General features: G+C 41.7%; 1 protein-coding gene across 1 annotated transcript in view; it reads right to left on the minus strand.

The window, feature by feature from the left end:
* The window catches only part of THSD7B (thrombospondin type 1 domain containing 7B), a 253,080-nt gene that overhangs the window by 113,732 nt on the left and 126,207 nt on the right, over positions 1-13,141 (minus strand). The window contains exons 13-14 of the mRNA XM_017740110.1: positions 12,851-12,983; positions 11,732-11,835 (exon numbers count right to left, since the gene is read on the minus strand). Of these exons, the coding sequence (XP_017595599.1) occupies positions 11,732-11,835; positions 12,851-12,983 (237 nt within the window). The remainder of the gene's footprint in view (positions 1-11,731; positions 11,836-12,850; positions 12,984-13,141) is intronic.

Below are 13,141 nucleotides of genomic sequence, written 5' to 3' on the forward strand. Positions count from 1 at the left end.
CACGTGTTCCAGCCACACGGCCGCGGCTGGGAGCGCTGCCCCGGCACGTCCCACATCCCCCGAGGATGTGCTGATCTCCTTCACCCCGAATTAAATGGATGCTGAAGTAGATGGCCTTGGACAAGCCTATTACATTTTAATAGGTTGGTAAGATCCCCTCACACTGCCTGCCTCGAGTTCAGGCAGCTCCTCTGCCTACACAAAGGCCAGGGCAAAAACTAAGATACAGAAAGTTGATATCTAAAAGACAGTACAAAAGAGATAACTCGGAGACATTTCAATCACCTTGGGGCACATCACAGAAAACAAATATATGATTGCAGTGAAACTTCAGTGAACTGTCAAAAAGAAACAATAGTACTGACCGGAGTTGATCAGAAAAGCAGTAAAAAGTAACATTTGCTACAAGGCTTCACATCCAAGATCCAAATTTAACACTACAAAATACCCTACTTCAGGAGAACTCTGTCAAATATCAGAATATATTATTCAAAACTTTCCTTATTTCACAGAGCCAATATCAGCAATCCTCTAATAAATGATGCACACATCTGGCAAAACCAGCAGCTGCCAGCAAAAAAATTGACTTTAGAAAAATCTTTGTTAGAAGGTGACATATTTTTCATTACTATCTATTGCCATCAAGGTATAGAGATGGCTTTTTTGTGTGTAGTAATTTTATTCCAGGGGAATTCCAATTTTTTGGATGAAGTTTCACTTGATTTATTATAAATAAAGAAGATGGAATCTTCTCCTGAGTCTTTTCAGAAGGAAATCAGTGACGATAAGGGAAGTGGAGAAGGGTTGCTTCCAACAGGAAAAATGTTTGGAAGTATTACTACTGCAATCAGACTTGGTTTAGAAAGTGCTTAAACCTACCACTCAGCAGTTCTAATATTTCTAAACATATTTAGAAATAGTGCCAGCAGAAAAGAGCACCACTGGACACCCAAAGCAAATGTAATATTGACCAGTTCACAGGCACCTGCTGTATTCCCACAAGTGCGAGCACTTCATAAGCATCCCTGTCACTTCCAGTTACTCTTCTGTCACTTTAGTGCACCTGTTTGAAAGAGAGATGCTGGGAATTTTGAAAGACAGTTTGAGTCAAGGTTATTCATTTATTCTGAAATTGAAAACTCATGTCTAAAACCTCTACTGCAGACATAAAGCAATCAGAGTAACATTAATATACAAATTCTGAGTCAACAAACATGACATCAGGATTCCTTTTACACTTTTGTGGCATGTCACTTCTTAAAAAATCTCGTGCTTGAAGATTTACAGTAAGCCATACTGATGGGCTCTGCCATTTAGGATGCAAATATTCGTGGTGAATATTAGTTCTTAATTATTGAATGAAACCTGACTCAATAATTTCCATTAAGAAGGGTTTTCTGAGTAACGCAGAAAAAGGGGAAACACAAACTGCAACTTTTATCAAGTTTCTCTAAAGGAAATTCCCCAGACAGGTCAAACCTTAGGAGTCTGACAATGAACAATATATGCTATAAATCAAACTCTGCATTCCTTTCAACATCTCCATTTTCCTTTCACCAACAGCTGGGTTTGTTTGTTGATTTGTTTTTCTGTTTGTTGGTTTGGTTTTTTGTTTATTTTTTTTTTCTGGGCGTGGGGAGGTTGTTTGCTTATTTGGGTTTGTTGTTTTGGTTTTTCTTCCAGGAGGTGAGAGGAGGAAGTCCAAACAATTGACAGAGCCCTTGAATGTTTCATTCATTTAAGCAGGATCAGCATTTCAACCCAGAACTGCCTATTTCTCAAACTAAACCCCTTTGGTACTACCATACTGTAAGAATAAACAACTGGTCTTCATCCTTCCATTTAATGGCTCTGGAATGTCTCACAAGCTGATAATCCACTTGACTGAGATCATTATGGACAAGAAAGAGGTTACTTGGGTAAAGACTGTAAGAGTAACATCTCTAGTGTTTTCCTGACAATGAATAGTATAAAAGTATTTTAATAAACTTGCTACAGTATAAAAGCTTTTTAATATACTTGGTTATTTTTGGACATGCTTCAAGCTTTCTTATTTAAAATGTCTATTTGAAGAAAAGTCCTCCTTAAGGCCATTTTCAAGAGAACCTGGATCTTATCCTGCTCAGCTCAGATGAATTTTTAACAATTTCCCTATGAACCGCAGAAGCTTTGGCATGAATTGTCTTTGGAGTTGTAAACAGCACAAATGTGACATGCAGGAAATTAAAATTTTATAAAAGCAAAAGTAGATCTAAATCAGTACTGAATGAGCCTGTCTGCACATGGAGAGGTGAACAAGAGGGATGTGAAAGTGTTATATAAAATAGCAAACAAAAAAGGAGACCAACCAGGACACAAATGCCTCAAGAACAAAGGATGATTCAATTAAATTAAAAATCATCAAGAAACTAACATAGTTCACTCACAGCAGGGTTACCCCATTGAACTGAGGTATGCCAGACACACAGAGAGGCTAAAAACCAGCAACAGTTACATGAGCTCATTTAAAATATTAAGGATTAGAAACCCTCATGTTTCAGGCTGTAAGTGAAGAAAGCAAGAGTTTTAGGATGAAATGGCTCCTGTATTTCTGACACAGAGCACACAAGACTGTGTGAGCAGGTCTGCTTACAACCATCCTGTGGCCACAGAAGAGATTCCTGCTCTAGTCTGTAGCATCCTCTGCACAAACCATGACGTGTCACCACCCAGGCCTCCAGTTCACAGAGTACAAATTATTCAAGATTTGTGTGCAAAGCCTGAATCAATTGCTCATAACTAGGATTTTAAATCAGTGGCAGCTAGTGGTAAAAACAAGTCATAATTGGAAGGGCCTGTCTCCAGTTAGAGGGAGAGATTGCTCTTCATTATGTCTCTCATTATGCCTTTCATCCTCCTGAGCAAGTCTCGGCACAGTTTGGTTCTCCTTGGACCTCTTTCATCTACTACACTCTGTTTAATGACAATCCATCATTTAAAAAAGGACCCCAAAAAGGACTTTCGCCAACGATAGTTGCTTAGATCATACAGACTCCACACCAGATAAAAGAAATCTTGGGAGACCAAAGAGAGCTGAACTTAATCAGAGGGATGAAAGACAAAATGAAAATCTATCTACCCTTACATTTAAAAATGGAGTTTCCTTCAGAAAAGATGATCTCGACTCTCTCCCTCTGTGCCTGTTAAATATGGTGTGAGCACTGTCAGATCCTGTGGGACTTTTATGATTGAGATGCTCCAGCAATTCCTGTAAATTGTACCCATTTGGATGGTGCTGTCTGAGGTGACCCAGCCACTTCCTATTGATCTAAAACCCTTTTCCCCCCCTTCTTCCCTCCTTCCTCCTAATCAAGGCAGAAATACATAGCCTGGCAAGCTTTGATGTCCCTCTGCTTTACCTCTCATTATTTTGATCTTTTAACAATCCCTCTATTGGTACATGCCCTTAGCATGCATTTTCAGTGTCCGAGCTTTCTGGCTTCAAAAGACTGTTCTACTTGATTAAGGCTTTTTGTTCCTTTCCCCGAGAAAACAAATGCTGTGTGTGGTACTAAGATGCTGATATTTGTTTTGTTTACCAGATAAGAACAGTATACAGTTAAGCTAGAGAGCCTGCTTATTCCCTTCTACAGAGTGGAATATACTGTCCTGGTTTTGAAGGAAATCAAATACATGTAACTTATCTGATGCAGTCTTCATCATCTTTATTTTACAGGAAGTCTACAGATCATTGAGTTGCCTTTGGATAAAATGCTGCACTGTAGATTGCTGTCAGGACAAATTCTCTAAGAGTCTCCTCAATTTTTATGTTGCTGGCATAAGGCTACAGTGACAGAAATGACTCGGAGTCTCTCCTGCTATTAGTTCACGTCTATAAAGTAATGTCATGCCAATTCTCCTCCTGCCTATGAAATATTCTTAGAGCAGCTCTACCTGAGGTGGAAGCTGGGCAGACCCAGGCTGAAATATAGTTTTAAGTGTCCTCTGATGCCTGCTGACATCCCACATTAAAAACAGGAGGGCAGTCCACCATCACTCTTCTGTGAACAACCTGTCACTGGCAAACCAGTATCAATCTTTCTTCCCCTTGTCCTATCAACTCACACCCAAAGAAAGAAAAATTGGTCTAGGGGAACACATTACCTGAAAGATCCATGGGATGTAATACAATATGAGGACAAATTTCCATGCCCCACTGCAGTGCCCAGCTGCAGATTCCAGCCGTGTACATTTGTATAGACACCTCTGCTGCAGCAACAGGTTTTAAGAAATTGGCCCAGGATGATTTCTATGCAAGCAGGTGACTTTATTTCTCATAAATTGAACTGCAGCAATATCAAAGGCAGCCGAAATGCTCAGAGAGATTGATCCACCATACCTTCACAGAGCTTCCCCTCCTGTTCCCAGTCAACTCTAATACTACAAAACTGAAATTAATCCCTTGGAAAATCTCTCTGGGAGAGGATATCTTCCTCATGCCACTGGTGCAGGGAAGGCTAAGAATGCATACATACATGCATGCATGACATTAGTATGGCATTTTTGTCTCCTCCTCTATTTTTCCTTGTTTCCCTCTTTGTGAAACACTGTCACACATTTTTGCATGAAGCAAATCTACTATCAAATCTATAGTTAAACTCAGACTTTGGGAAGTAATTTAAAGATCAAAGCTAAACGGTAAACTGACAGAAATCTGACACGAGCAATCTGGACTCATGCAATCCCTCATTCATACTGCAGCGATCATTCTCTCCATCTCCTGTGTGCAGATATACACAGTTCATCAAGAATGAAGATTAGTTTTAAATGCAAAACCAAAGGTAAATGTTCATTAAGCTCAAGAGATTTTAATTTGTTCAGTGCTATTCACCAGAGGTTGACTTCTAAATACTTAATTTCTTTCTGCTAATGAAATTTGGGTATTTTGAAAAAAAAGGCTCCTAATCTATTCTGAATCTATTGGCAAACCAGGAACTGGAATTACTCAAGAGAAAGTTTCGGTGTTTTTATCTGACCCCAATTGTTTGTCATTACTTATAGTGGCAGAAGGTGTTACAGAACAAAAATAAAAGGGAGGATTGCCTGCTGAATCTATTCTGTTTTATGAAACAGAAGAATAAATTTCAGGAACTTGGAGATGAGAAGAAAAATGTAAGCAAAACATGATTTTATGACAGGTGCTTTTTTACAGCAGGATAATGGCACTCATATAAGACTGAATTCCAGACTTTCCTTTACAGTACTGCTGCCCACCTCTCTACACTGCAAGTGCTGCATATGACTTTTTTTTCTTTAATGAAATGAAAAATTTCACTTTTCTGATTTCAGAGCACGCTCAATTTATCCAACATGTATTTTTGGTCTGCCCTTCAAAGTACTCATGATTTGCAGTTACCCAGATGTGTTACAGATGTGCTCTCTAGTTCATCATCCAGACTGTTAGTGACAGCACTGACAACAGTCCAGGGTGCGTGTGTCCCGTGGGAAGCTGTCAGGATCTGATCAGAAGCCATCTGAAACAGCCTTCCTGGCTGACAGCAAAGAGCTGATAACAGAGCTTGGAATGGGTCTTTTCAACAAGTTGCACAAGCAACTCACCCTGCATGTCTCTAGGTCATACTCTCATACTGCACATGGGAGGCTGTCGCATGGGACTGGACTCAATGTCTTCCTGAAGTCAAGAGAATATGATCTGTGCTGCTTTTCACTTACATTATTGCCTGACCTCCAGCCCACTGCCTTGTCAAGGAAAGAAATCAGATTATCAAAAACAATAATAGTGAATCAATTCTGGTTTGGTTGTTTCTTACCACCTTGCTACTCTCCACATGTTTATAAGCTAAAATTGCATTATCAGCAACAAGAGGATAACAATACAACACATCCTTTGTGAATTTGCAATATGATGTAGAGTAATTATATCTGTGAACTGTTGGTGGAGCCCTGGGCAGACATGGCTGGCAAACAGACCAAGGCTCTTTGTCCTGGAAAGGCAATCTCCTTCCTGAACCTCAGTGCCGTCCTAGACAAACTCTGCTTCACCAACTTTCTTTTCAAACAGATCACAGACAAGTCTCACCTCCTGTCTTTACCCTGGTTAATTATTTTCCCCCTCAATTATTTGCTCCCAGTGCCACCAGCTGCCAGATAGGTGCCTTCCAGACCAGGATTCTGGCTGGGACCAGTCAAGTTCAGCTCACTGTGCTCTTTTGTGTCCCTGCAACCGCCTGTTACACCCTGGACTAGAACCAGCAGAAAAAACACTGACCAACTAATGAACACCCAGCATCACTCAGAATAAGGCTGAAGGTGCCATTGTCCTACCTGTCCTACCTCCCCCCTTATACTGGAGGGAGCTGCTGGTGACAGGTAAGCTGCTGTCAGATGGACAAATTGACACAGGACTGCACCACAGAGCCCTACTCAGAAAACATCACCAGTGAACTGAAGCAGTCGAGTCTCCACCACATTTACTATCATAATTGCATTCCTTGTAAACTTCAGGTTATCACATTGCCTTCAGCCTGTAAATTGTCACAGGATCCTAATATGTACCTCCTGAAATTGGTAATTCTGTGCAGAAAGCATTCTGCAACTCAAATCACAATGATGTGCTAATTTAGCTAATCAGCAGTTATATTAACTACCTACAAAACAAACAGGGAATAAGAACTGTTGGGTGACTTATGAGCAAAAAAAAAATATGGTAACACTGATGCTTTTTTGATGGCACATCTCATTATAAAGAGGTTACCACAAAATAATTTCAGGAGAAACAACAACAGTGTATATGGCCATTACAGGGTTACTGATAGATAATACATGAGATAATACAGCTAAAGGATACCTGTTTGAAATATTTGTGTAGATGCAATCTTAACAGGCTGTATCTAAACTCATCCTTTCATCTTGCTTCATATGATGCATTAACTTGGTCACTATTAGACTTGTGATCACAGTACTGCCTATATTTTATATAAGATTTCACTGGAACTATCACTGCATTTAGACCCACTCAGGAAACTTAGACAGAAGATTATTACCATTTTTTTCTTATGATGATAATAAGCTCTTGGTCTGAATCAGTCTAAAACCAGTCTTGTCTGCAATGTCCCTACAGCTATCAGAAAGCTCCAGAGCAAGAGCCAGAAACCTACAATGAAGGAGACAGGAACCTTGAATTGCTTTAGCCTGGTGCTGCCTGCATCCCACGTTTTCACTGTCAATTCATACATCAACTTTCCAACTGTAACAGATTATATTTAACACTAACCATCTTAGCAAAGTCCATGTGGTGTGAATTTACAACCCAGCTAAAGCAGAAAAGGAAATACATCCTGTGTGGTCTGACAGCAGAGCAACCAAAAGAAATACACCACTGAGATGCTCAATGGGGCTGTCCAGGATCGATCCATCCCGTGCCCTCTCGTGAGACAGGGAGAGCTCTGCTCTCCAAAGCAAAGGAGTAGCTTCTTATTGCTGCATTGGTGAGTCTGCATTGTTGTTTTCCTGTACATAAATCAATAAACTATCTCTAAAAATATTTCCTGCTCTGTGTCACAGCATTTCTGTATTCTTATGATGGCGAGCTACAGCTCTGAGAAGGACTTACTGTCTCATTAACAGGGGAAAATATGGTCAAATCCTCCAAATGAATCAAAGCAAAGTGGCAGGAGCAGGAGAAATAAGACATGGCACTTTCCATTGCTGCAGCTTTTGGAAAGTAACTTGTTTTTTTATCATCGTGTTGTCAGTGTATTTCCAGGACCAGTTTTTAATGCAGAGTCTCATTAGACCCGTCTGCTCTTTAATACATGTCTGTTTACGCTACCAATGGTGTTTGAAGCAGCCTTCAAAGACACTTGCTTAAAACAGGCTTTCCATCCACTAATTAAACCTTAACAATCCCTTATAACGAGCAACACATTTTTTCCCCAAAAATTGTGTACTTCCCAGGTGGCTCTTCATGTTAGCACTGAAAGGAGAGGTCATTCCTGAAGGATCCTCCATCACAAACATCTGAGAACAGGAAAGTCACCAAAGTGCCCCTGCAGAAGAAGGGATTCTCATGGAAGCATGGAATGGGCTGAACTGGACACCATCCAGCTCATCTCGTTCTGATCTCCCTGCCATGGCAGGACACCTCCCACTACCCCAGGTTGCTCCAAGCTGCATCCAGCCCTGAACGCTTCCAGGGATGGAGGCATCCACAACTTCTCTGAGAAACCTCTGCCAGGGCCTCACCACCCTCACAGTTAAGACTTTCTTCCAACTCTACTTATTGTCGCTTTAAAGCCAATCCACCTTGCCCTGTCACTCCATGCCCTCTCCAGCTCTCTCAAAGCCCCTTCAGGGCACTGCAAGGGACTCCAACATCTCCCTGGAGCCTTCTCTGCTCCAGGCTGAGTAACCCCAACTCTCTCAGCCCACCTCCATAGTAGAGGTGCTTCAGCCTTCTGAGCATCTCTGTGATTTCCCCTGGACCTGCTCCAACAGGTCCACATCCTTCTTATGTTAAGGACCCCAGAGCTGGATGCAGAGCTCCAGGTGAGGTCTCACCAGAGCAGGGCAGAGGGGCAGGATCCCCTCCCTCACCTGCTGCCCACACTGCTTTGGATGCAGCCCAGGACAAGGTTGGGTGTCTGGGCTTCAAGTGCGCATTGCCAGCTCACGCTGAGCTTCTCATCAACAACATTCCCACATCCTTCTTCCCAGGGCTGCTCTTAATCCATTCTTCATCCAGCCTGTATTTGTGCTTGGGATTGCCCTCACCCCTGCGCAGGACCTCTTCTCACAGCAAATTAGTTCCTGGTGGAGGCAAATGACAGCTGTACAGAAACACAGAAGTTTGCAAAGCTCCTCATTTACCGTTAGAAATGTTGTCTTGTGTAACTGTCAAGCAACAGCAATATTCCTACCCTGTTTTACTTGAGTGCCCTGTCTTGGGGGCATTTTGCCAATCATGCCTCAATTAAGTTTAAATAACAACTAATTTATTAGTCCTAAAGGCTACCTTTCCCTTTCCTATGGGACTGCTTGCTGAGTAAGTCAGTCCACTGAAGCTGATGTGAAAAATGAAATGCTACTGTAATTAGTGTAATATCTTTCCAAGATAAAACCATAAGAACTGCAGCTTCAGACAGCTGTCATCTGGCTATTCTGCTTATTATTCACAGACAAACTCTGATATCTTCTGCATATTACACGGTACGTTTACATGCAATCTCAGTGAAAACACTCGTGGAACAGGATCTCTAAGTATCTAGCTCAGAATGTAGCCAAGAGAAAGAACGGAGCTTGAAAGTCATTTCAGACCTCATTTTCCCTCAGCACAGTCATTGTCCCAAATAGGTACACATAAACACATACTGGTTTTCTTTAGAAGCAATTTATGTGAATTCAATGTTCTTATAAAATTGGCTAGATATGACAGTCACTGAAAACTAAAATCCTCTTTTTTACATGACAGTCAGGGTACAGAGAGAAAAAAAAATCTAAAAAATGGATGCTCCAAGGAACAGCGAGACTGATTATCTTCAGAGGTAAAAGGGTAATTGCTGTCACATGGTAAAAAAGGAACCAGGCAAATTCATATGAATACTCTTTGGAGAAGAAGCCCTTACTGGTTAAAGATGCTGCACATTATGTAAGGCAATTACTGTGTGGAGTGGTGGTGATGCCTCGAATGCAAGCTCATTCACAAGATGCCTGAATATTGCAGGAAGGCATCATCTATCTCTTACACCTGGGATTCTTCTGCTGATGGCACAGATTCCCCTGAAAACACCCAGAGACTCACAGCACCATTCATACAAGGTAATTTGGGATGGAAGGGACCTCGGAAGATCCAATCCCTGCTCTAAGAAGGACTGACTTCAAAGTTAGAAAAGGCTGCTCAAGACCTTTTTGTTAACTGTTCAGTATCTCCAAGGAATCTACAGTCTCTCTGGGCAACCTGGGAGTTTCTCTCACTCCAGCCTATGATTTACCTTCTCTTAATTCACTGTGCACCTCTGGGAAGTGTGGCTCCATCTCATCTGTGAACTCCACACTAGACACTCCTCCAGACTGAACAAGCCCAAATCCCCAGCCCCATCTCACATGCTAATTCAGAAGTATATCCAAAACCCCCTTCCCAGTGAAGAATGACAGGATCAGAAATCCCCCAGTGTCAAGGTTTATAAGATGAAGAGCCCCTGCAAGGCGTGTAAGCAAACACCTCCCTTGGCTAAAGGGCTGTTCCCTGACAGCACAGAGCACCTCTGCACACTCCTGAGGAGTCCAAGCAGCAGCAAGGAGAGGTATTAACAAAACCTTTATGAAAGTTTCCCTTACTAAACACTTCTACAGGTAAAGTACAGAATTGCTGAAAACCCAGCAGATTCTTTTCCAGACACAGTATGGTCAGAGTCAGCAGCTGGGTTTGATCTCTCTGTGGAGATTGCTCCCCTTGTTCATACAAAATATCTTTAAAAATCTTCTTCCATGGGTTTCATCTGAGAACTCATTTTCCTGAGACCCCACTCATCTTCAATAATACCCAGCAGAGTGGTTCTATCACTACATGTAACTATGAAAATCAAAGCTGTTACAAAAGCCACAGTTAATTACAAAAAGTGAATGCAGCACTGGAACGATTTTTGCTTAAACCCACCAAGGTATGTTTTTCACGATTACCCTAGAACAGCACATAGCCTAGGTAATTATTGGAGGGCTCTCCACAGAGTAAAAGCAAATGTGATACTCTTCTACTATACTTCTAATTCTGTCAGATTAAGATTAACACAAAGTTCGTGCACCTACTAGAACATAAGGATTACCATCCCTTCACACAGAGACTGAACAATACAATTTACAGATTTGAAAACCTTGTGGAAAGGTTTGTGGTCAAAACCTAGTTAAAGATATTTACTCCTTTGAGTTTCAGTTTAAAACACATTTCTTCTTTCAGATACATCCCACATACTGTCAGGGCTTTTCTTTCTTTTCCTTTGTTTCCAGATTATATAAGAAATTCATTTCATCTTTAAAGAATAGCTTCTAGCTTTGTGAAGGAGTAAATTATTATGTCAAGTTTCCTCAGTTAGCATACCTGTATAGCAATTTTTTTCAATAAAAATAACCTTTTGTAAAAGGTTTCATTGTATTTCCCAGGAGACTGATAACAGCCACATCTCCAGCCATCTGCAGCCACCACTACAGACTCTGATGCATACTCTGAAAAATTACATTCTTCTCAACACTTCTGTTCAGACAATGGGACCACTAATTTCTAAATGCTTAATTATGCCAAGGGCAGAAGCCCAAACCCTTTACCCACGTTGAACTTCTTCAACAGTCTTAATGAAAATCAGGCCTCAGGCAAATCATTAGTAAAATTCAAAATCATGAGGAAATTATCCTTTCCATTTTTAGCACAAAGAATGGATTACTTCATAAAGGCCTATAGATAATTCATTTAAAGCTCACACGCTTCAGCTTTGGGCAGAAGAGCAGGTTAAGATATTTGAACATCAAGCACAGATATCCCCCTATACTCCACAATATTGCGTTAGTGGTACTTTAAATCCCAGCACAGCAGAACTGTATAACGGATGCAGTTCCCAAAACACTTTATGTCATAAAGTACTTCAGTTAGTTTCCAAATTATCTACTGCAACAGAGCAAAGACCTTACTTAAATGCTACATCCAAGACCTCAAACGCTGCGGGGCTGGATGGAGGAATCTTACCCCTGGACTGCAGCCCGTGCCCACACGCCTCGCTCTGCCCTGGCAGGCCCTGTCTCACCGGCTCTGGCACCAGCACGCAGGGGCTCCAGCGGTGGCTCTTCCACCTGCAGCAGGAACAGCAAACACTCAAGTGGTTAGAACTGGAAGACAGGGAACACAAACCCAGGCACAAACTCTAGCTACGAATCGTAATATGCTGTGGGGACTTTGGAGTCGCAAAGCTGTAATTACTCCTGAAATAAGCACTGGGAACTGAAATTCAGACGCCAGGTTCAGCTTCTAGGGAGCTACATCCTCCTCCTACAACATTCCCTTTTCTCATTTTTGCAGGACATGGTTCAAAGTGACGTAAGATACATAGGAAATAGCTCCAGTGGGCTTTGTCACCAGGCTCTCCTCCTGTTCTCATACAACTGATGATGTCCCCAGCCTGCTTTCCATGCTCACAGATGTGCCAGCCAGCAACACCGGGAAGCGGCTTTCCACGGCACCAGGCAGAGCAGAGCGTTGTGTCCCCTGCCTGGCACCGCCTTCAGCTCCACACTCTGTTCCAGGACCACCTCCTGTGGGATGTACAGGCTGGAGATTCACATGCAAAGATATAACAGTTTTCTATTTACTAATATTGCACAACAGATGGCCCACAGAATCCTAATGAAGAGCAGTGAGTAGCTGCTCTATTGTATTATTTGTCTAATCAGAACTTTGTAAGTGTGTACTATTCACTGGAGGGAGAGTACCAGGGGAAAAGACAAGAGTTTCTGCAATAAGAATGCAATTATGATTAAGGCACTCTAGGGCTTGTGGTCCCAAAATAGCTTACATTGATTTTAGATACAATGAGGGGGGAGCTCCCAGTAACAGCTTCCTTACACATATCAGACCCTGAGGTTACCATTTCTAGGAGCTCTGTCTGTTGGTGGTTGTTCTGATGATGCCAAATCTACTGATATCTCCATCTGAACTCTACTCTTACACATTTTACAAGGTACATTATCTGTTCCAAACTCTGCATTTGCCAACATTATGTTATTTTCTGGTGAAAATTGTGCGGGACAAGAGTCCTTTCTGGAGAAGTGGACACCCACTAGAGACTTATTCCAAGCTAACAGTTTTTACCTATACACTGGACAGGTGGGAACATCTTCACATTCTCTTTCCTCATACAAGGTGTCCGGACACGCCTGTCCCCCACTGGCAGAATCCTGAAGGATAATCCTGTACCGGGACTGCTTAACTGCAGTGGCATTGCCTGAAAAGCAAAGAAAGAAGTTGTCTTTCAGGCACAGTTGGCACCCCAAGTTAGTGATTTAGCTGGCTTGGTTAGAAACATGCTCTGTGTTTCATTTATATTTTGAAACTGTGAACACTCTGTAGCATTTCTTCCTCTGAAATTACCAGTAGTTCAGC

Source organism: Corvus brachyrhynchos, unplaced genomic scaffold (assembly GCF_000691975.1).
Source record: "Corvus brachyrhynchos isolate BGI_N302 unplaced genomic scaffold, ASM69197v1 scaffold126, whole genome shotgun sequence".
In the NCBI taxonomy this organism is placed as follows: domain Eukaryota; kingdom Metazoa; phylum Chordata; class Aves; order Passeriformes; family Corvidae; genus Corvus; species Corvus brachyrhynchos.